Raw genomic sequence first — 25,638 nt, forward strand, 5'->3', positions numbered from 1 at the left:
CCCAAACTAAATGGTCAGTAAGAAGCTTTACAGACTGGCTGGAACAAAACAACATTAATACTGATCTGGCAAAAAATGACCAAACTGAGCTGAACTTGATATTGGGTCAGTTTTATGGCTCAGTCTGATTTGGTCAGACTCTGAAGATCAGACCACACGTTTGGCAAATGGTACTGGGCTCATTTCTGGCTGATTCCAGGTTGTTCAGCTGTTCTTCTGTCGCAGCTGCCGACTGAAAAGCCGCTCAGTGGTGACGACACTTTGGGAATTTAGTGTAAGGAGCTGAAGAACGAACTGCCGGCTGAGCAGCGAGTGGGCGGAGCTCGCTCCTCTGATGTAGCAACAAGCTGCTGGTTAAGGAGCTATAATTAGGAGGAAGGAACTGAACATTGAAACATATTAAAAGCCAGTTTATTCATTTCTTACTGTATTTATTTAACTGCTGTATTAAAGCAACAGAACACGCAGGGTTGTGTGTTTGCTTAGATACGGTCATGTGTTATCGCGGCTATTGCTTAAATATATATATTTTTTTGTAGTTTCTAATCAAACAAATCTTTGTGGTAGTTAAATAGTATTTAATGAAAAAAATATTAGTTAATATATCATTTATAATAGATACAACTGGTGTTGTCCCTTTATGTATGAGTTTATTCCCCTTAGAAATATTCAGTAAACCATCTACTCAATCGCTCAATGTTACAGTCTAACACTCTGCAGTATTCCTGAGATGTGAGATGCTTCTATTAGTCTAAATATAAAAAAAATGACTTTCCAACATGTTCGGTTATTCCTCTTTTCTCTCAGCATCTCCTTTAAGCTCCTCTTATTTAATGAGGAGGAGTTCATGCAAAACTCTTCTCTCTACCTTTCCCTCTCTCTCCCTGTATATAAACTCTCCCTCTCTCACTCACTGGCACACAGAAAGCCTGTCAAACATGAGCTTAATTATTGGATTTGCACTGATTGCAACATGTCTGAGAGGTTAGAAGAGCTAATCTACCTCATATTTGATTTGGTTATTAGATTTCTTTCTCAAATGTGTGTATTATTACTTTATTCCGCAGGGGTGGGGAGTCAGACGCTGACTGAGTCCGAGCCTGTTGTTGCTAAACCAGGAGAATCTCACACTCTCACCTGCACAGCGTCTGGTCTGGATGTGAGTAGCTACTATATGGGATGGAACAGACAGGCTGCTGGGAAAAGGCTGGAGTTTGTTGGAATGAGGCACAGCAGCAACACATACTACGCACAGAGCGTTCAGGGGAGATTCACCATCACCAGAGACGACAGCAAGAAGCAGGTGTCCTTACACATGACCAGCTTAAAGCCTGAAGACACGGCTGTGTATTACTGTGCCCGAGGGACACAGCAGCACAGACGGCCTTACAGTAGAACAAAAACTCATAAGAACGGAAACAATGAGAGTCAGTGACTTTATATTTACATCTGGCTTACATTCCTGCCAACAGTGACTAGGATAGTTACCCACCATCATAATCTGTAATGAGATCATGGAAAGAGTATTCTCACTGCTCATTACTTTACTTCTGTTACTGGAAAATACAAGGTAAAATCTAATAGTCCAACAATGCACATCATTTTAAAGTCTCTGCCTGACGCAGTTATAATAATTAAAATGATAAATGGCTGATGCTGTTTGAAAAGCAAGAAACGAGCCAGTAGACACCGTTCCAAGACAGCTGTGTCTGAAGAAAATGCCTAGTTTGTGTAATTGAGGTTAAAACTCTGTTTGTCAAAGGCCCTGGTCAAGTTAAAGCCCTCTGGTGGGGTGCCCTAACCTGGCTATCTTTTTTGGCGGTCTGGGAAATGTTTTCAATATCACAGCAGGCTACATGATGGATCAGCAATCGGCACAGCTTGTGTCCACTCAGGACAAGCAGAATATTTACAAGAAAACCAAGATGACAAATTTATGTCAGACAGCTCAAATTTACATGATAAAGATGAAAAAACAAACTTAAAGCCTCGAACTTTAAAGCCTCCTACACTAAAGCATGCTGCTATGGCAGGCATGGACAATGTTTTTATTTATTTATTTATTCATTTTTTACATTGACTTATTTATATCTTACCTCTGATGTCTTTATGTGACATTTTCTAGTCATTAACCACTCCAGTGCTTCTCAACCCTGGTCCTGGCCTCCACGTGTTAGTGTTCCTCTGTTCCCAACCCTCCTGATCCATCTAAACAACTCATTCACAAGTCCTCCATGGCTTAAAGTGAATGTGTCAGCTGTTGGGAAAACACTAAAATGTGCAGGACAGGGGAAATTCTAGGACCAGGGTCGGGAACCTGTGCTCTACTCTGTGGAAGTATCATCTTACTATACCCCACCGACCCCCAAGGCACATCTTTTGAATACTTGGAGCTTCACAATAGATTTAAAGAAATAAAAAAAAAAGAAAGCTTGAAATCTTCACCAAAGTGGGTAGCAGATAGTTGAACAGTTGGTAAGTCATGACTGAAGGAGAAAGTGAAGTGTACGTTTAGAAAAGACACGGAGCAGCCAGATTATGATCCCACCTCGATCGGTTTACATGTTTGTCATAATTGCCTGCTGGATGGATGAGCCTGGGTCAAATGTGGTAACGCAAGATTATTATTAGCCATTTAGTTCCCAGGTTCATTTTTCTTCACCAGGTTCCTGAGAGGTAAAGGGAAAAATAGCCATGCCCTTGCTGGTCAAAGCTGGTGTAACACACTGAGTGTTTACCAATATTTTACAAAAAAACTAAATATGGCCTGTTCAGAAATGATAGCATATTTTATGATGTATATATTTTTAAAAATACGTTAAACTCAGCAAATAAAAAAAGTGACATGAAATTTGCAAAAATGCTAAATTTGCAGAAGGTTTGTTCCTTGTAAAGGATATATTAACTTAAAACATCAACACAATGTGTAATTTGACGAGTCTTCATAAAAAAAATACACAAATATAGAAAAATACGTGGATAGAAATTCCACCCTAACAGAGCCGCAATGAACGGTGGCAAAGAATACTCACAAGGAGAAGAACTGAATACATTCACCAGTTCACTGCACTGTTGTGCCACCAGAGGGCAGTCTATGCAAACCTGATCTGTATTATTTCTGTGCCTATGTTCATAACTGTGTAACCAGAGTAAGAGAAACACTAGAAAAGGCAACTGATCTAAACTGGTCTGTGAACATCCACCATCTGAGAACTCTGAAGAGTGAGAAGTTCTTGCACTGTAATACAGAGATAAAGGAGCCAAATAAAAACCCCCTGTCATAGTTAAAAATATTAAACACGTCTACACTGTTACTCCTCAGCATATCTGTCTATGTCTCTTAGGGCCGGGCTATGCAAATTAATCATGTGGTTCGGCCCTTTAAGTTGATGTATTCAGATTAATAGTGCACCAGCAGCTTGTAGTCGATTACAGTGAGACTGACCGCTTTAGCTCTTTAGGATGGAGCGCAGCAGCTTTTTGAGCTACATTGTTGTATCAGTGCTCTTTCAATGTTAGTCCAACTCTATTTTATATTTAATTCAGTAGTTTATCTCTACATTTCCTAATGCCTGTTTATGCCTTTATTCCTTTATTCCAGATTCCTGCAGTCAGACACTGACTGAATCTGACCCAGTGGTCCTCAAACCTGATCAATCTCACAAACTGACCTGCACAGCCTCTGGACTGGACTTTGATAGCTACTGGATGGCTTGGATCAGACAGGCTCCTGGAAAAGGGCTGGAATTTGTTGCAATCATTGAGGACGACAGTGATAGCAAGTATTATTCCAGTGCAGTGACTGGAAGATTCACCATCTCCAGAGACAACAGCAAAGATCAGGTGTATCTGCAGATGAGCCGACTGAAGACTGAAGACACTGCAGTTTATTACTGTGCAAGAGACACACAGTGAGACAAGAGGCTGCAGCGCTGCACAAAAACTGAATCTGACCGTTTAAGGACACTTCCTGCACTTGTTTCTGAAGGTTCTGTTTAAATGAGCATAGTTTATACAGAATAACTGTGTTAAACTTATGAAGACTGAAAATTTTCAATTTTCCATTCTGACAAATGGGCTTCTTCACATGTGATTCGCTGTCACCCATATAGAAGAAACATATCGCTGTTGTTGGAACAAAACCTTGTATCTCTATTTTTGTGGATTTTCAGTTTTTAGCATAATTTGAAAATGCTCGTTGGCCCATATATTGTGTGTAAATTTCATGAAGGATGGACCAAAATAAATGGTCAAAAATTACTTGGAAATAATTCTGGTTCCATTGACTTGCATTAAAAATAAAGTAGGTTTTTTCCTTCTCCTGTAAAGTGACCATTTTGGAGATACGAGGTTTTCTTCTGACAGCACTGATATATTACATGACTTCCAATCAATATGATTTAATATGGAATTGCAAATATCTGCTTGTCTATACAGTGAATATCATGTGATCAAGGACTTGAGTGAAGAACATGAAATGACTGCTCAGTCCTGCTGCACCATGAATCCTTGGGCAAGATGTCTAAAAGTATAATCACCCATTTCTTTAAGGAAATAGTAGTTTCCTCTTACCCCAAATGCAATTCATCCAAGGCACGTTTGGTGTCCAAATTTTGCTTCTTTCGTTTTAAACTTGAGCCTCTTGGCTAGTGGTGCAAGCAAACACTGCAAGTCAATGGTCACCCAAACCATTTACACAAATACATGTCAAAATCATGAACATGTCATTAATACAGAAAAGAATATGAACTCAAATTGCATAGACAAATTATTTATTGTTATGCTAAAATTGGTACTACATCAACATTCATATTATGTCCCAATTTCTGATTAAAAAAACACACCAAGAGTAATATTTCACCTTAAATCACCAGGTTTAATGTTAATAATAAGCAACAGGTTCATTTATGCCTAAGATCACTTATTATAGATTTATTGGAAGTGTTTTTCTTTTTGTTTGTTTGTTTGTTTGTTTTTTTTCTACTATTATTATTTTCTTTTGAGTTCATTAAATATTTTGTGTTTTATTTATTTAAAAGTAATTTTGGAAAAATTGTTTTATGTGATGTTCCTACATTTACATGTAACATCCCTGCCTTCCATGCTGCAGGCTGGGGTTCAATCTCCGCCTGGGCAAACACCCTTCACTACACCAGTGAGTCCTTGGGCAAGACTCCTAACACTATCTTTGCCTACCTGTGTAAAAACAATCAAATTGTAAGTCGCTTTGGATAAGAGCGTCTGCCAAATGGCGTAAATGTAAACCTATGAAATATTAATTTCAGTACATAATTTAGAAGCTGTACCATGAGTTCAAAATGGCTTCACAAATCATTTTTTTACCCCTTAGTGATCCTATAAATGCTCAAAAGAGATTAATAATAGTTCCTTTAAAAGTTTTTCTAAATGAGAAGAGACACGTTTCATTAACATATAAAGCAATCATAGATGTGATATGACTCCTTGTCATAAAAATGCCAGATTTCCAAAATAACTTTTATAATGCTTCAGAAAGTCTGTATTTTTTGAGGGCTGTTACATTCATAGATTGTACAAAGAATCTCTTGCAGAAGCCCCCAACAAATGTCCTGTCTTGCTGGTCAAAATTAGCTTTATTGGCTAAGAGAATGTGAAATAATACAAATACAATAATGTTATCATCTCTACAATAATAACTTTCCTGGAGAAGTCAAATGTTTTAATGTAAGTTAATGTAAAGGATTTATTATGTACTATAAGTACTTTGGGAGAAAGAATTTGACTGTGACAATGTAAAATAAGTCAATATGAAATAGTAATTAATAAACAATATGCTTTTACTATGTATTAATATTAAATAAATATGTCAATGTTAGCATATAAATATCATGGATGTTTAAAACCTCAGTTTTTCTAAATGCGGTTAATGTGTTTTCCTCCATCGTTCCAGGCTGAAGCCCAGCTGCTCATGCTTTATTGCTAAGACTGCATCCAAGACTGTGCTGCTCTTGTTCAAATAGAGCTTTGAAATGGCTCCACTGACAAGTCTCAACTTTTATGACGAAACAAAAGTTATTTCCAGCTACTGCTGTTGAATTTGTTTATCACCAAAGTACATCTAGCCTGAAGTATCACTTACAAGCAAAATACACCACTGACTGCAGCCAATATCAGTAACGTTAACACTGGAAGATGCTTTCAGGAAACTATGCTGGACAGTGGATGAACCACCAAGCAACAAACTAACAAAAGCAATATTATAATATGGGAGCCAGAGGGTGTTCACCTTATTTGCATGTCTACCTTGCATTCATACAAACATCTTGTTTAGGTTCATGTAAGCTGTGTGTAAAAAAGTGCTATTTAATTATTGATTAACAAAGGAAAGTTTGCATGCGTCATTATCCGTTGGTCACAGAAATGTATTCTAAGCTGTGAGAAGGTAAATCAACAGATCTGCTGTAAAGTTGGTTCTCTTCTCAATGATTTTCTATTGAATGTGTTGCTCTAGATCTACTGTACATTTGTCATCCATGTCTTATCTAGTTTTGTTTTAAACGCTGTCCCAACGTCCCATCAACTCAAACCCTCCATGGTTTTGGAGCGCTCCATCAATCATTTTCATTGCTGTGCGTGTGTGTGTGTGTGTGTGTGTGTGTGTGTGTGTGTGTGTGTATAAATAATGAACATTACATTAAAAGGCAGGCATCTGGCTGGGGAAGGTTTTTGTACAGGTGCTCCAAAGCCACACAGCACTGTGAGTTTCTAAATCGCACGCAGTAATAAACAGCTGCATCTTCCGTCTGCATATTCTGCCCTTGTAGGGTCACTCTGCTGCTGGACGTGTCTTGAGTGATGCTGAACCTGCTTTTCAGTGAATCTGTGTAACCTGTGCCTCCATTGCTACAAATATATCCAATCCTTTGCATGGCTTTCCCTGCAGGATGTCGGATCCAGTTAGTACAGTAGCTGCTATCAGTCAAAGAATATCCAGAGATCTTACATCCAATGGTCAAAGACTGCCCAGGCTGTACGGCCAGATGAGCTGGCTGATCGAAACCGATTTGTCCGCAAACAACTGCAACAGAAGAAATACAGTAATATAACACTCAAACAATGTACACAATAAACAACACTCAATGTTGTCTGCTATGCTGACATTAAGAATACTGTAGCTACCAGTGAGTCAAATAGTGAGATGAACTTACAGGATGCAGCTGCAAGCAGCATCAGAAAACATGCCAGGTTTGGTAACATGGTTTATGTCGAGGCTGTACTGGTGGAATCTGTTATTCCAAGATCCTGCTTTATAATAAAACAGGAGAGAGTAAATTTGCATCGCTCTTCTTTGTGGGCGGGCTTAAGAAAAGCATGCAACACATTTCATATCATACTTTAAAAGCCTCTGATTTCATCTCAGTGATGAAACCAGATCTTATTGTCCTTTAAAGTGCCATCCAACAACATAAGGAGTGATGAGGAGTCATTGTGTCTAACCTAGCCACCTCATAGTAATGACTTTTGTGATTGAAGAGTCCGAGAAGGAGGAGGAATATATCAAAAGGAGAATTACTGTAAACTATGATGGTGGATCGATGTTTTGAGGTGGTCGGTGGGTCTGGGACCTTTGGGTGGTCAATGGCATTTTGATTTATCAAAAGTACCTGCATATTTTGACTAAAAAAGTATTTGCCTCTGGTAAGAGACTGGGTTTTGTCTGTAGGTGCCTTGTTTAATATGATAATGATCCCCCAAAAAACTTGAAAATCAATGCAGATTGTTTAGTGAAAAGCACATCAGCTTTTCTCCATGGCCATCTCCTGACCCCTCAAAATGTGTGGTCTCAGCTGTGAATAAAGAAGATTAATCCACAAGAATATGGAAATGGAAAAATGGCCAACCTGATAAAACATATCGCTGTTGCTGGAAGAAAACCTTGTACTTCAATTTTTGATGTTTTTCAGTTTTTGACATAATTTGAAAATGCCTGTCACCCTTTACATTGTGTGTAAATTTCATGATGAATGGACTGAAAGGAACAGCCCAAAAAGACTTGGAAAAAATTCTGGTTCCATTAATTTACATTAAAAGTAAACTAGGTTTTTTCCTCCTCCTGTAAAGTTACCATTTTGGAGATACCAGGTTTTCATCCGACAACAGCGATATATTGCTGTTATCATTACCAAGGAAAGCTAAGTCAAATCCTTTGTTTCGGAGGGCAATGTTTTTGTCTGCATTGTGTTGGAGAGTTAACAAATTCTGTAATGTTCTATAATTACTTCTATTTTTATAATTAATTCTATTATGTACTTATATGAGTGTCCTAGATTCATGCCCATTAAATGTTTGATTCTCTTTTTACTTGATTTGTTTCTAATAATTACTGATGTGCTATTAACTGGATACATAATTGTGGCAAACACCTTCAATAAACACAGGAGCAAAATTTGGAATTTGGAGCAAAGCTGGAAAAGTTAAACATCTGCTGGAAGGTATTTGAGAGCTGCTGGTTGGTCTTCATTTTAAGTGTTTTTCTGCTGAACTTCAGAGGAGCTTTCATTTTCTGTTGATATATTAAACCAGAAAATCCAAGCAGGAAGGCTAAAACCACAATCTTTGTGGAGAAGCTTTTATTTGAAAAAGTTTAGCATGTTGAGTATGCCCTCTCTCCTGATGAGCTGTGTGACCCAAATGGCTGAGGAGCCACCTTCAAGGGGAGGAGTCCAGCAAGAACCTCAGGTGGTCTTATAAAATAGGTTACAGTGCCATCTAGCAAATAAAATGCCATATGGCACTGGTGCAGGAACTCATTTACAAGACCTAAAATGAATTGACTCTATTTTACAATCAAATTCAGAAGTGATTTCAGGAGCTTGAACCAACCATGGAATTTCAGCTTCAATGAAAGGTCCTGAGTAGGAAACCTTTTGGGTGTTAAGAGGACAGATTTTATATTGATCTTGGTACAATTGGACAGTAAGACGGTTACAAAATCTCACAAAAAGTAATGTCAATAGAGATGATCTAAGTACGGTCATTGGCTGTATCCAGTTAATCTATTTGCCCACAGACAGAATGTGCAGACCCACCTTGTATCCTAAAACAATGTTGAGATCACTGAGAAAGCTTATGAGAATGGTAGGATGTGAATGAGAAGACACGTGACAAATGTGAAGTTACCATGAAAGACATGTTAGAGCCGATACTTTATTAGGTACCTGTTCGGTTGCTTGTTAACACAAATAGCTAATCAGCCAATCACACGGCCGCAACTCAGTGCATTTAGGCATGTAGAGGTGGTCAAGACAACTTGCTGAAGTGCAGGCCGAGCATCAGAACGGGGAAGAAAGGGGATTTAAGTGACTTTGAATGTGGCGTGGTTGTTGGTGCCAGACGGGCTGGTCTGAGTATTTCAGAAACTGCTGATCTGCTGGGATTTTCACGCACAACCATCTCCAGGGTTTACAGAGAACGGTCCGAAAAAGAGGAAATATCCAGTGAGCGGTCAGTTGTGTGGATGAAAATGCCTTGTTGATGTGAGAGGTCAGAGGAGAATGGGCAGACTGGTTCCAGATGATAGAAAGGCAACAGGAACTCAAATAACCAACCAAAATCTCTGAGGAACGTTTCCAACACCTTGTTGAAAGTCTGACATGAAGAATTAAGACTTATACTTAGTTTTTTTTTTTATTGTCTCCAGACTGACCAGCAAGACCCCATAGAAGAGTTAATGTACCTTACTTAGTAACTGACCTACTGACTGACTGGCTGATCATCATTGTTGAAATCATAAACATAAATTGGCTCTGCAATGTTTTTCAACTGTTTGAAGCCATCAGTGGAAAAATATTCACTCTTCTTTCTGTAAAAGGCAGTCTGTATTTTTCAAGAGTTTTATTGTCATATGCACAGCAGAACAGGCAGTTACACTGTACAAAGAAATTCTTACTTTGCTTAATATAATGTTAGAAGAAAATAGAAAAAATACACAATGTAAGAATAAGACTAAAAACAGTAGTAAAAAAGTTAAACAGTACAGTTTTATGTGCAAAGTTGAAAGAAAAATTAAAGTTACATGTGCACATGTGCAAGTATGTAGAGCAGCTGCCTCAAATATAAACACATTTAAAAGAAAAACTATCCCATTCTAAGGGTACTTGTGAATGTGCTTCATTCTTGCTAATTTACTGATGAATGATTTGTTGTTAAGACCATTAAACGGTTTGTGTTGCCATTTTTGGCTTTGGCCCATTTTTTTTTTTTTGAGCGGGAGTCTTGTAAATGATGATAAGTAACATCAGAAGACATAAATGTAATACAAAGTAACATACTATTTGTTGAACGTACTTCTAAGAAAACAATTTTACAAACCTGGATTATGTCTGGGACTCACACGCAATCATTGAGGACATCAGATTTACTCAAAATGTACTCAAAAAAGTGAACCTTAAATGTACAACAGCATGACTGAACCACACACAACCCAACTGGTGAAGCCCGGCAATCTCTTACATTACATAACCTGGACATTGTGCAGCATCTGAACTGAAGTAGAAGTCAATTCAAAGTGATGCATGTAAACACTCTTAGCCTTTTACACTGGTAACATGAGGCAATATATATATAACTACAGTTGTTTTTATTTTTGGAAAAGGTATTGTAAGGGAAATCAATGTTTGATGACTGAAATTTAAATTACATTTTTTTTTTATTAATTTAGATATCTTCTAGTGTTCCTAAATTTTTAGCAAATATATAATTAGCTCATTATAATTATTTTATTATTTTAAGTATTATGTGTGTATAAAATAAGCATCACCTTATTTAAGGCAGGGCTCTGGGGAAGGTTTTTGTACAGGTGCTCCAAAGCCGCACAGCACTGTGAGTTTCTATATCGCACGCAGTAATAAACAGCTGCATCTTCCGTCTGCATATTCTGCCCTTGTAGGGTCACTCTGCTGCTGGACGTGTCTTGAGTGATGCTGAACCTGCTTTTCAGTGAATCTGTGTAACCTGTGCCTCCACCTCCACAAACGTGTCCAATCCTTTGCATGGCTTTCCCTGCAGGATGCCGGATCCAGTTAGTACAGTAGCTGCTATCAGTCAAAGAATATCCAGAGATCTTACATCCAATGGTCAAAGACTGCCCAGGCTGTACGGCCAGATGAGCTGGCTGATCGAAACCGATCTGTCCGCAAACAACTGCAACAGAAGAAATACAGTAATATAACACTCAAACAATGTACACAATAAACAACACTCAATGTTGTCTGCTATGCTGACATTAAGAATACTGTAGCTACCAGTGAGTCAAATAGTGAGATGAACTTACAGGATGCAGCTGCAAGCAGCATCAGAAAACATGCCAGGTTTGGTAACATGGTTTATGTCGAGGCTGTACTGGTGGAATCTGTTATTCCAAGATCCTGCTTTATAATGAAACAAGATGCAATACATTTACATCCGTTTTCCCTGTAGGTGGGGTTTTCTGACCCCCGCCAAGATACATATAACAACAACCAACCAAATAGTTTCATGTTGAACTGTAAATGCTGCAGTTGCCTGTAACTGGAGTGCAGCTCTGAGATCAGATGGATGCTGCTCACTTGAGCCAGCGACAGATATTTTCTAATGCATCTTATCTCAAGTAATTCTGCATAAAATGAATCTGAGGGAACATAATCCTACTTCTCTTTGAAAACATTTTGGCCATGTGTGAATTTTGTTAGCTGCCTGAAATGATTATTGAATTACCACTGCGAGAAATCCAGCTTGATCATCGTTAACATTGCCGCTCAAATCCAGGATGACACCAGATCATGTCGTTTTTATTTTAAGGGTCCAAAAAGAAAAATGGACAAATCATGAACCTACTGTTAGATGGATCAAGTGGGTCAGTGCTCTGAGGGAATCAGTGGGCCTGAGTTCTTTGGGAGATCAATAACCTACTGAATTATCAGTCTAGCCCTGTGATTGGCTGTCGACCTGTCCTGGGTGTTTCCTGACTTCCGCCCAGTGACCACTGGGGTAGGGTCCAGCAACCCACGTGACCCAGGAAGACAAGCGGCTTAGATAATGTATGAGGGGAAAGAGAAACTGAGTAAAATAACAAAAAATATGATTATTATTTTTATTTCTAAATGGAGAAATGGCCAAAGCATTAGAGGAGAGAACATGTTGCTCTTTTCATTGCAAAAGAAGGCGACATCATATACTACAATACAAGTATTATAAACAGGACTGCCAATAACTGTGTTTCCATTGATTTCTATAAAAAAAGAGTTTATCTTTGTTGTGCTGGACAATTATTAGACACATTAGTGGTTATCGATGCTTTCTGTCAAAATGTGTGTGTTCCTTGTTTCTATGTTCCTTATCATCACTGATGTGCCCTTAATTAGATACATGGTAATAGAAATCGCATACAATTCCTGCTCTTGTGCTCAAACTTGCGCTGTTATTTTATTTCAAACTACTTTTCTCAGAAAGGTCTTTCAGAAACGTCATTAGACCTACACCAAAATCAACCAAGCCAGCCAGGAGTAAATGTTGGAATTTGAGGAACAGCTAAAGTTAAGATGTTAGACATTTGCTGGGGAGTAGCTGAGAGCTGGTTGGTCCTCAACCTTCAAGGGGAGGAGTCCAGCAAGAACCTCAAAAGTCTCGCTATCCAAATGAAGGGCTCATAAAACTGGTTAGGGTACAGTGCCACCTAGTGAATAAAATAGCACTTAAATTGGAAATCATTTGTTCTAAAATGAATCCCACAAAAAATTCAATAGAGATGAAAGATGAGAGATGAGATGAGAGGTGATTAAAGTGCTGTTATTGTCTGCACTCAGGTGATTTATACATCCATAGACATAATCAGCATAATGACCTCCTATACCAAATTCAAACAGGTCACTAAGCAAGGTTATGGGAATAGCTGGGGTGTCTGTGTTCTTTGACATGAGAAGAAATATTAACGGCTCTCCTTTTGCATCTTTTTTTCCATTTCCATGAACTATTATAATTTCTTTTTTCTTTCTATTCTTTCGCAACAGCAACTTCTATTTGTGATGTACATTCTAAACTTATGAGAACTTGAGAACTGAGAACCTGTATCCAACATAAAAGCCGATATAATAACAAATGTTACTACTAAATGTATATATTTATTACAATTTATGACTGAAAAAAGTCAAATAATTGTGAACACAAAAAATTTCTGACTTACATTTTGATGACTTCTTGTTCGGAGACTTTTATCTGCCCAAAGTTGTGGACACTCCCTATTCAAATAGAGTCTGTATATACAGCACGTTCTTGGCTTCCCAGTTATCAGGAATCTCTGAGACAACACTTCCACAACACTCTCCATTTATGGTTCAGAGCTTCAGCAGGAAGATGAATCTTAGTTACTGTATATTAATGATACTAATTTCATGTAAGTTCCAGACTTTTAGACTGCTATTGTTATCTCAGAGATGCAGTCATTTTAATTACTTATTTTAATTACTTATCTGCATATTATTAATGTTTATTTCCAGATGCTCATGGACAGTCATTGACCTCCTCTGAGTCAGTGGTGGCACTGGATCCGTCAGAAACCTGAACAAGGACTGGAGTGGATTGGTCGCATTGATAGTGGCACAGGCACTAGATTTGCCCAGTCACTACAGGGCCAGTTCTCCATCACTAAGGACACCAGTAAAAACGTGCTGTACCTGCTGGTGAAGAGCCTGAAAGCTGAAGACACGGCTGTTTATTACTGTGCACGAGCGTCACACTGACACAAAAAGCCACAGACTCGTATAAAAACCTGCTCAAGAACAGTCCATAAACACTCCATTAATGGCAAACAAAAGAATAGAGACATTCACTATGAACCACGCTGTGAATTTACACGTAGTGCTTTGTTTTGACCCTGTTTTTGTCAGGCTCATCTGTTAAACTGCCTGTGGGAATTCTCTCTGGCCAGTAAACAAGGCTGGCGTTGGCTTATCAAACACATGTGCAGGTGTTTTTTAATATTATCTCCAGAATTCCCAGCCAACCAGCTTCTGAGAGGCAGTGTCTCTTATCGAATCACTGACTGACTGATCACCATTAACTGCACCAGAATATAAACTAAAGCAATATTTTGCTGTTTTTTGAACGTTTTTGTAAATGCTTTACCAACGCAATGTTAGCTAGCCTTTGTGCTATAGAGCTAGCACTGTTAGCCTGTATGCTAGCAGCTAGAGAGTTTTTTTTGGGGGGGTCATATTTTTACCCTTTCAATATGAAATGGTAATTTTGTGTTTACAATGATTCTTTGAAACAGTAGCAAAGATGTTTGTGTGAATGTGCAAATCATCTTAGAGTCTGTTTTTATGCAAAGCACCTGATTTAGATTTATCAAGAGAACTAACTCATCTTCATAGGTTTATTTGTGATATAGCAATAAATACAGCATGTCACAGTTTAAAAAGAAAAATCTGTGTTGATGGTGTTAAAAAACATCCCATTACACCAGTGTGGAATTTAGAACTAGCTGCTTAGAGCTGCAGTCTAGATTGGGATACTCGATATGGTCAAATCGGGCGGCACGGTGGCGTGGTGGGTAGCACTATCGCCTCACAGCAAGGAGGGCCTGGGTTCGATTCCCCGGCCGGGTGATCAGGGTCCTCTCTGTGTGCATGTTCTCCCCGTGTCTGCGTGGGTTTCCTCCGGGTTCTCCGGTTTCCTCCCAAAGACGTGCAGTCAGGCCAAATGGATGTGCTAAATTGCCCCTAGGTGTGAGTGACTGTCTGTGTCTGCCCTGCGATGGACTGGCGACCTGTCCAGGGTGTATCCTGCCTTCCGCTTGTAGACTGCTGGGACCCCCCCGCGACCCTGACGGAGAAGCGGCTTAGAAGATGGATGGATGGATATGGTCAAATCTCACTGTAACTTCAAAACATTTAGCTCAGCTCATCCAGTAGGAGTTTATTCATAGACGCCTTACTGTCATTGTCATGTACGTTGTACAGCCTCCCCTGTAATATGTTCTCAGAATGTCCTACGGTCATGGAGTTTTACAATAATGTAAAGTCTGTTTTATCTGGTCTTAATAAAATGAACTACACATGTAATCCATGTCTGCACTCCTGTTCAAAAAAATGAGCCAAGCCCAAAATTCCAACCTTTTTTTCAGTGATAGTTTTGACTGGTCGGAAATCAGATTTGAGCTTTATAGAGAATATTTGGTCTCACATTAAAACATAAATTGGCTCTGCAATGTTTTCCAGCTGTTTGAAGCCATCAATGGAAAAATATTGATTCTTTCTGTAAAAGGCAGTCTGTATTTTTACCCACAAGGCTCAACATGTAAATAAATTTAAAAGAAAAACGATCCCATTCTAAGGCACTTTGTGAATGTGTTTAATTCTTGCTAATTTACTGACGAATTATTTGTTTTTTAGACCATTAAACGGTTTATGTGTTGCCATTTTTTGGCTTTGGCCATCTTTTCATAAACACAGCATTGAAACACTCACCCAGTCTTGGAAAATGTTTTTGGAAGTTAGTTTACACTAAATTATATATGTTCTAAAGAATTCCGTAGCATTTCCAAACACATGTATTATTTTTAAGAACAAGTAAAGTCATTTTTGTTAAACTAGAAGAAACAAACTTTGCATGATGTGCCACCTGGGTAATCGGAGTTCAAATACAGAGGATGAAACTGTCCCAAACTAATCCGCCCAAAGTGGTGGACACTCCCTATTCAAATACAGTCTGGCTCATAAACAAGTTCTTGGCTTTATTTGTTATCAGCGATCTCTCAGAGAACAGAGTCACACACTCTAGAACATTCTACCTGTTTGATTCACAGCTTCAGCAAGAAGATGAATCTAGGTTGTTGTATTTTAATGGTACTGGTTTCATGTAAGTTCCACATTTTTACACTGTTACTGTTACCTCTGAGAATATTGTCTCTTCTGAAAGCATAAAATGATGCAGGCAATAATGGAAATAATGTTACTAATTATCTAATTATGCTTTTTTCCCCAGATACATATGGACAGTCATTGACCTCCTCTGAGTCAGTGGTGGAGAAACCTGGGAAATCGGTCACTCTGTCCTGTTCTGTGTCTGGTTTCTCCATGGGCAGCTACTGGATGCACTGGGTCCGTCAAAAACCTGGGAAAGGACTGGAATGGATCGGCCGCATTGATAGTGGCACGGGCACTAGCTTTGCCCAGTCACTGCAGGGCCAGTTCTCCATCACTAAAGACACCAGTAAAAACATGCTGTACCTGCAGGTGAAGAGCCTGAAAGCTGAAGACACGGCTGTTTATTACTGTGCACGAGACTCACACTGACACAAAAAGCCACAGACTCGTATAAAAACCTGCTCAAGCTCGTCTTCTGAACATACATACTGAAGCCACTGGAAGGCAGTGTGGGTGTGTGACCAACACACACCCACACAGACTGAAACCATCTCAAACACTTTGCAATATCTGCAATAGATATAGAGCTACATAAAATATGGCATGGTGTTAGAACTGAATTCTGTATTGGGGGGATCTCAATAGACTTCGACACACCTTGTGTGGTAGATGTCATCACTTCACATATGGTTAGACAATATTTAATTACCATTGAATACTCTTCATTATCATACCCAAGTGCATCCAACCCTTCAATCAGTATCTGGCTGGCTTATTAAGCCCATTTGTAAACTTCTCAGACCATCTCAGGACCATTTCTGAATAGAATTATCATTTTATAGAAATTCTACAGAATAGCTGAGCCAAAAAAATAGGAAACATATTTTTAAAAAAAAGGTATGTTTTTAAAATGTGCCTTTATTACAGTGTAGACAACTGTGTTCAGTCAAAGTAGTGGAAGTGATGTTTAGGAATCATTCAAGTTACGGGCTTAAGAAGCCCTGATTCACCTTTTGCCAAAAATTGTGCCCAGATTTCACATATTTTATCAGAAACATGATAAAATCTTGGTCATTCTTAGATGTTGATGTGCATCAAGGAACTGCACAATACACAATTGGTATAAAAAATATATACACACACACACACACACATATATATATATATATATATATATATATATATATATATATATATATATATATATATAACACGTAGCTTCATGAGTAGCTGCCATATATATGTTGCTAACTCTGATAGGTACTGATCTATCATTACCTATGCCAACTTTAGTCCCACCCAACCCAAACCAGACTGAAGAAAATGTCAGAAAAAAAGTCTTTTCAAAATCTCTTAACAGAAAAAAAACAACATCATTCTTTTTCAGACAGTTCATAGTGAAAAAAAACCATCTCTAAAACTATCCATAATGGAAGAACATTATGAAAATCAGTAGACTGGGGCTTTAATGGCTATTTTGCCAGTAGACTGTATGTTTTCAGAACTAAAAGTTTCTAGACTCTCTGTGTAAGCATCAAGATTTAATGTAAATATTGCAGGAGAGCAGAGTTACATTATAACCATTATTGCAAAAACAATAAGGTCTAGAATTTAGACCTATGCTTAACAATTTGTGTAAACAAAGAAGTTTTATTTACAGTTATGCATACACCTCTTTATCTAAATCTACTGCCTGAACTGAAGGGGTTTATCTGCCCAAAGATCTGGACACTCCTTATTCAAATGCAGTCTGATATATATATACAGCACATTCTTTACTTCCCAGTTATCAGCAACCTCTCAGACAGGGCTTTCACAACATTCTCCGTTTATGGTTCAGAACTTCAGCAGGAAAATGAAACTACGTTTTTGTATATTAGTGATACTTATTTCATGTAAGTTCCAACATTTTTAGACTTTTACCATCTCTGACGATGTTCTCTTCGGAGAGTTTGACAGCATGATGTTAATAATTGTTATGGAATTTTACTGTTTATCTATTCACTTTTTTCCAGATTCATATGGACAGTCACTGACCTCCTCAGAGTCAGTGGTGGAGAAACCTGGGAAATCGGTCACTCTGTCCTGTTCTGTGTCTGGTTTCTCCATGGGCAGCTACTGGATGCACTGGGTCCGTCAAAAACCTGGGAAAGGACTGGAGTGGATCGGATACATTAATACTGGCACGAGCAGTTACTATGCCCAGTCACTGCAGGGCCAGTTCTCCATCACTAAAGACACCAGTAAAAACATGCTGTACCTGCAGGTGAAGAGCAGGTGAAGAGGTGAAAAGCTGAAGACACGGCTGTTTATTACTGTGCACGAGACTCACACTGACAGAAAAAGCCACAGACTCGTATAAAAACCTGCTCAAGCTCGTCTTCTGTTGGCCAGATGTGACAGAGCTGTAAACATCCAATGAGCAGAACCCCAGAGACGTTCGTCATAGTCAACATTTCTGTGAAATGAAAAGTATTTGGAGCATGTTTATGTGATTGACCACTCACGCTTCTGATGCATGTATATATGTATTGGGGTATATGATATGTAAATGTAATTTTTGGAGGCGGCTGAATAGATTGTGTGTATAAACATAGCCTCTGGAAGATTCCCTGGACAGCAGTGAACAGTAATGTCATTGCAGAGGCACCAGTATGACTTTTAGCTATACTGATTATTTCATGTGTGGGCCCCTTGCTGCACCACATTTCCATTAGCAGATCCTGTCAGAAGAATAATATGTGCCAAATTTACTCTTTATTGTATTATAATCCCATAATTCTAACTTTTACTTACCGTCCAGCAAGCTATGAATATATGAGCAGCACAACAGAATATTCATATAGTTTATGCAGCTTGTATTTGGACAGATGTCCCCAAAACATCTTCATTTATTCAACAATAGGCCATGAACTGCACCAGTTATTTACAGTTATATACATTTCTATGGTTCAGACACAACATCTCAACACATAAACTGATGGTAAGTTGCACCGTTGATAACTTTGAAATAGAGCATTAAGTTTTATTCACACTCCATCGCATCATTTCCATTTGACAGCTAAAGTGTGCCTTGATAATCCACCCCTGCCTCTAAAAAGGTAGGTGATAAAATGTACTGCCTCATTATTACAGACTGTGACCACTGAACTTTCACATGGAGGGGTTGTCGGGGGGGATGATGAGTGCATTGATGAGTAGATGCATTGATGAGCAGCACCATTTGATTAAATGGTATTGTATGTCTTGTTTATGCTGTGGGAGTTGTGTTATTTATATGTGAGTATTAGGTCGCACAGATTATTTAATTGATTGTGTTTTTGTTTTATTATTTTTTTATGAATTTCTTCCCTTTGGTTTTATATGCTTACGGTGTGTGGGCAAAGGTGACTACATGATAAATGATGTTGCGGATATTTATAGTTGTGGTATGGTTGCTTAAGAGGTCAAATTTTGTATTAGTAAGTGCAACACAGAAAGAAAGTGATGCATTCATTATAAATGAATGTGAACATTATGAATATCAGAATCAGGCGTGTTGGAGATAAACCACCTGTAGGGTGATAGATCTCCAGGAATGGACTGGATATACCTGCTTTGGATATCAACATTGTATAAAATGTTCTAAAATACAGTGAAAAGAGATGAACACTCAACATTCAGCATTAGAAAACAGTTCATTATATACTTATTGTATTGCATATATTGTATATTATTTGTACAGGAATGTAAAACTGTGGGCCCTGGCCATTTAAGGGGTCAAGATGCTTTGAAGCAACTTCGCCCTGGTTTGTAAAATTGCCTCTGTAGTCGAAGACCATTTCTATGAACTTTCCCAGTATATGAGACCAATATTTGGAATTCTCAAAATGGTACATTGATTGTGTGGCAGAGTTCAAATCTTTTTGTTTAAGCCATCAATGCTGAGCGCAAAAATACTTTACAGACCCTTCTTTCTGTAAAAGTTGTCCGTAAATTTACACACAAAACTTCAAAGTGAAAAGTTAGCCAATATTAAGTTACTTTATCTATTTTTTTAGTGTTTTGTTGCTAAAACCATTATGCGTTTAATATTTTAAGACTATAAAAGTAGGTTTACGTGTGAACACAAAATAACACTCTGAATTCTAGTAATATTACTTGCATTTTACCATAATGTTTAAATTAAATTATGTAATCACATTGTTAATAACATAGATATATACAGTGGCACTTAACTTAAGTATCACTTAACTTGACTTCTATGACAATATGATTGCATTCAGTTCAACTGCATTCTACAGCCTCTTGTTTGCTCTTCTGAGGAAATGACAAACATGGCAAAAGAATGATATTTTGAATAATTTGGCTTTAAGAAGGAAAATACACAATCAACATAATCTTGTTTAAAATGGTAGCTGGCTTCAAGATCAGAGACCTAATTTGGTGACTGAGTGCAACAAAAGTCTGAGAAAACCAGCACAAATCTTCTCCAACTTCTGAAAGTACTTGGTATTTCTTGTTCCTTTTCTGTGGAAAAAAATACGTAGTAAGTCCAGGTTAATGCACTTATTAACCCCTTTTAAAATCCCAGGCTTTCCTCACACTAAGTCTTATTATCTGTAACTACGGGGACTTCAACGCAAACTGGCTGAACTATTCTTAGGTCATAGAAGTGTGTAATAAAATGAGTTAAGGGTGCTAAAATGATCATAATAGAAATATATTTCTCTATAAGTCATCATTTGTAACTTTCTTTTTCACAATGCTTAAAGGTCAGGGACCACCATCCATTCATTCATTTCCAGTCTAAACGGCTATTGAGCACAAATGATTTATTTTCATCAAGAAAACAAGTTGCGTATTTAACAGAAAGCCTCAGCATTGAAAAGACGACTGTTATTACAGCTGTTATTACAATCTTGGAAATATACTAATATTTAGAGCTTTTTTTATTTTGGAGGCTTAGAAGTTTCATTCTTTAAACACAGACAATTTGAAATAACAGTATTTAGTTTTAATGCGCTTATAATGCAGAAGTTATGAAAATGGAAACATCTCCTTATCTCAGTAAACCTCCTAGAATGAAGACTTTTATCTGCCCAAAACTGTGGACACTCCTTATTCAAATACAGTCTGGTATATATGGAACATTCTTTCTCTCAGGTATCAGCAATCTCTCAGACAGCTCTTTCATAACACTCTATAGCTTTGCTACAGAGCTTCAGCAGGAAGATGAATCTAGGTTTATGCGTTTTATTGGTACTAATTTCATGTAAGTTCCACGTTTTTCAGACTGATACTTTTATCTCTGAGAATATTCTCTCTTCTGAGAGGCTGAGAACATGCAGTTAATACTTCTTATCTAATTATGATGTTAATTAATGAATGATTTTTCCTTAGATACATATGGACAGTCACTGACCTCCTCTGAGTCAGTGGTGGAGAAACCTGGGACATCGGTCACTCTGTCCTGTTCTGTGTCTGGTATCTCGATGAGCAGCTACTGGATGCACTGGATCCGTCAGAAACCTGGACAAGGACTGGAGTGGGTCGGATACATCGATGGTGGCACGGGCACTAGCTTTGCCCAGTCACTGCAGGGCCAGTTCTCCATCACTAAAGACACCAGTAAAAACATGCTGTACCTGCAGGTGAAGAGCCTGAAAGCTGAAGACACGGCTGTTTATTACTGTGTACGAGACTCACACTGACAGAAAAAGCCACAGACTCATATAAAAACCTGCTCAAGCTCGTCTTCTGTTGGCCAGATGTCACAAAGTTGTAAACCTTCCTTTAGCGGGCAGCAGAACCCCAGGGACAACTGCTGTGATCTACAATTTTTATTAGAAGTATTTGGTGACTGTATTTAAGATTGTCTACTCATGTGTTTGGTTATGGTTGTATGTATGGGGGAAAATTGGTAGATTCTTTATATGTAACTATAGTTTTTGGAAGTGACTGGATTGCTTGAGTGTATTAATAGCCTCAGCATGACTGAAGCACTGCATTGTCAATGCAGAGCTTCATAGTGAACAGTTTTTGTTTAGTATAGGACAAATACATTATTAAAAGCCTATAAAATCCCCACAGTCTCACTCATTTATCCAGCTAGAATCATAAACTGCATCATGAGTTAAACTTTAAGTCAAGTTAAGTTGGGGGCAGTCATGAGCTAGGGAACCAGCCTTGTGACCGGAAGGTCGCCGGTTCGATCCCCAGAGCCAACAGCACATGACTGAGGTGTCCTTGAGCAAGACACCTAACCCCCAACTGCTCCCTGGCCGCTGCGGATTGGGCTGCCCACCACTCCGGGCAAGTGTGCTCACTGCCCCCTAGTGTGTGTGTGTGTGCGCGCTCACTACAGTGTATGTGGTGTTTAACTACACGGATTTGTTAAATGCAGAGGTGAAATTTCCCTGTTGTGGGACTAATAAGGGTCACTTAATCTTAAAGTTAAACTTTTACATTTCTGTGTCAACATAAAAACAGAAGTTACAGGGCATTGTATATATAAGCAGAGGCCTAGCCAAGGGGTGGCCGGGGTCTCCAGTGCCATCCTAGAATAAAGCGTGGTCAGCGATCTGGCTTTCATGAAAATGAGTCAGCCGTCATCAGTGAAGCATCATTTGCACTTTATGGTGCAAATATGCCATCAGGGTAGTTACAAATCAGTTATGAGGGTCTGGTGATGCTGCATTCAATAAGTAGCATCTGTCACTCTGACAGGTTCATTCACTTAGCAAACAGGTGAGTGAACGCTGAAGTCCCTTCAGCTGCTCTGTGAGTGACATTCTGAACAAGGCTATGTGATTGTACGATGAGTGAACTATCAAAAAATATGTCAGATATAATTGTTTATCATGCCAACTGTTTACTTCCCACCGCATACTTCAGTTGCGGGTTCCTTTCCACAGTGCTGTCTGGTCAGCTTTCTATTCATTAGACTCATGGGAGGTGTTTGAAATTCTTTTAGTGGTAATGTTGTTCACTGAAAAAAAGTGATTTCATTTATTTTCAATGAAGTTACTTGATATACTCGCACTGTTTTCTTATGAATGACTAAAATACGTCCGTTTTTTTTTCCTTTCAGTTTACGTCTGACAGTATTTGTGCTGATGTAATATTTTATTTGTCTGGAAATAAGAAAGAGATTTTAGTTACGAGGGGAAAAAGCACCTTATTTTGTGTGATTTAAATGGTCATGTTATTTTATTGACTTATTTTCCTATCAGTTTGCCATCCTTATAAAATCTCTGGGGCTTACTAGACCCCCCATTCTGGAAGCTATGCCCTTGTTTATATGGGAAAAATTCAAAAACACTATATATTTCTCTGGGTTGGGGATAGGCTTTTGCCTCAAGTGGAGGAGTTCAAGTATCTCGGGGTCTTGTTCACGAGTGATGGTACAAGGGAGCGGGAGATTGACAGGCGGATTGGTGCTGGGTCAGCAGTGATGCGGGCTCTTTACCGGTCTGTTGTGGTAAAGAAAGAGCTGAGCCATAAGGCAAGGCTCTTGATTTACCGGTCGATCTACGTTCCCACCCTCACCTATGGTCATGAGCTTTGGGTAATGACCGAAAGAATAAGATCGCGAATACAAGCGGCTGAAATGAGTTTCCTCCGCAGGGTGTCTGGACTCTCCCTTAGAGATAGGGTGAGAAGTTCGGTCATCCGGGAGGGACTCGGAGTAGAGCCGCTGCTTCTTCACGTCGAGAGGAGCCAGCTGAGGTGGTTCGGGCATCTAGTTAGGATGCCTCCTGGACGCCTCCCTCGGGAGGTGTCACAGGCAAGTCCACCTGGGAGGAGACCCCGGGGAAGACCCAGGACACGCTGGCGTGACTATATTGCCCAGCTGGCCTGGGAGCGCCTCGGAATCCCCCTTGGAGAGCTAGTGGAAGTGGCTGGGGAAAGGGAGGTCTGGGCCTCATTGCTTAGGATGCTGCCCCCACGACCTGAACCCTGGAGAAGCGGAAGATAATGGATGGATGGATGGATGGATGGATGGATGGATGGATGGATGGATGGATGGATGGATGGATGGATGGATGGATGGATATTTGCAGGAGAACATGGTTATTATAGGTCCCTTTCTATTAATAGCTAATGTATATCTTTATAACCCATCCTTAACTCTGGAAAATTCGTCCCACTGTCTTCATTTTTTAAAGGCTGATTGGTGTTTTTGGATGGCATCTTCATTTGAATCAATTTCTTACAGACACTGACCAGGTTTGATTCAAATGAATCAAATGTGAAGAGAACTACCATCCTTCACACAACTGTTGCTATTACCAAGCTTTTCATACTTTCTGTTCTGTTTTAAACAGAGATGGTTGTTAATGGTAGAGCGCGCATCACACTGAACACTCTCTCTATCAGATAAGATGATCTAAACATTATAATGCTTGGCTCTGATTTATAAAACTCTATTGCTAGGAATTCTCTCAGCATGCAAACCAAGAATGAGCTTTTCGATACAGTACATAGATTGTGTGATAGTTTTATTATTAATCATTACATTCTGTTCAATGTAGGGACTGACTTTGGGGAATGTGACAGACATATAAACTTAATTGGATGTACTTGGTAAAAATAGCAAATGTCTTTTTTAAACTTACTAAAGTATCAGTAGAAACTCTGAATATACATCCTGAGGCCTGCAGAGGGCAGACTATGCAAAGTAACCCAATCACTCCCACCTACATGCAGTATACTAAACATAAATGCTTGCAGTATCTGCAATATATATGGAGCTACTGAAAATATGACATATACATACATTACTGTCTGTACAGGGTGATGACAACAGGGCATGGAAGCAACAGAAGGAACTTCTCCTTTGCTTACTTGGTGTGTACTATTAGTTTCCTTCTAAAATTTGAATAGGTTGATTTGAAGCCTCTAGAGGGACATGTATGCAAATCCAGGCTCCACCAGGTCTTTATAATCACTCACTACACTAAACTTGAATGAGCCACATCAGCAGTTAGACTCCACTGTGGCAGCTTTAGGTTCATAATGAAGATTCCAAGCATCATTTGTTTCATCTTATGGTCCATACAAAGTAATTCCTTATAGCATGTTATGTAGTGATGTAATGACTGATGTTAGTATATCATTGAGATGTATTGCCTACTCAGATTCATAGGATCTTTTAACTGAGTTGATTTCAGCGTGAATTACTCTGTGTGGTTCATTTAGATTTGTTGTTTATTGTTATGCTGTATCTTTTTTTAAGGTCTCTCATGTCAGGAGATCAGGATGGATCAGTCTCCACCTCAGGTGAAGAAACCTGGAGAAAGTGTGAAGATTTCCTGTAAGATTTCTGGATACGACATGACCAGCTACTATATGCACTGGATAAGACAGAAACCAGGGAAAGCTCTGGAATGGATTGGGAGAGTAAACTCGGGTACGACTCATGAACCCACATATGCAGGTTCCATGAAAGACCACTTCAAACTGACCGAGGACGTTTCCACAAGTACGCAGTTCTTAGAGGCCAAGAGTCTGAGAGCAGAGGACACTGCTGTTTATTACTGCGCCCGTCAACCACAGTGATGGATGTGATGGAGCAGCTGTACTAAAACTAGCTGAATAACAAAACACTAGGGCTGTAGTCAAGATCGCTTGTGTCAAGTTCAAGACAATGACTAGTCCAGACTGAGCTGAGACTGAAAGTGGGCAGAGATCAAGCTGAAGTTCTCAGAGAGAACTTGGTATCTGACCCCTTTAGTTTGGCACGTGTAAATTCAGTCTTGACTGGATCTGGACT

At 38.9% G+C, this 25,638-nt stretch overlaps 1 protein-coding gene and 1 gene segment (V, D, J or C); both read left to right on the plus strand.

Annotated features, from left to right (window-relative positions):
- The window catches only part of LOC108414177, a 512,138-nt gene that overhangs the window by 385,564 nt on the left and 100,936 nt on the right, over positions 1-25,638 (plus strand).
- LOC108436641 (immunoglobulin gamma-1 heavy chain-like) overlaps positions 1-25,638 on the plus strand; it is a 395,990-nt gene that overhangs the window by 260,522 nt on the left and 109,830 nt on the right. Inside the window, exon 3 of one of the 4 annotated variants that reach the window (XM_037544753.1) lies at positions 20,488-20,497. The exons of 2 other annotated variants lie outside the window; for them this stretch is intronic. In XM_037544753.1, the coding sequence (XP_037400650.1) occupies positions 20,488-20,497 (10 nt within the window). Of the gene's footprint in view, positions 1-20,487; positions 20,498-23,272; positions 23,282-25,638 lie in introns of all 4 variants that reach the window. One more of the 4 variants, XM_037544752.1, reaches the window with a different exon arrangement.

Source organism: Pygocentrus nattereri, chromosome 14, assembly GCF_015220715.1.
Source record: "Pygocentrus nattereri isolate fPygNat1 chromosome 14, fPygNat1.pri, whole genome shotgun sequence".
NCBI classification, from domain to species: Eukaryota; Metazoa; Chordata; class Actinopteri; order Characiformes; family Serrasalmidae; genus Pygocentrus; species Pygocentrus nattereri.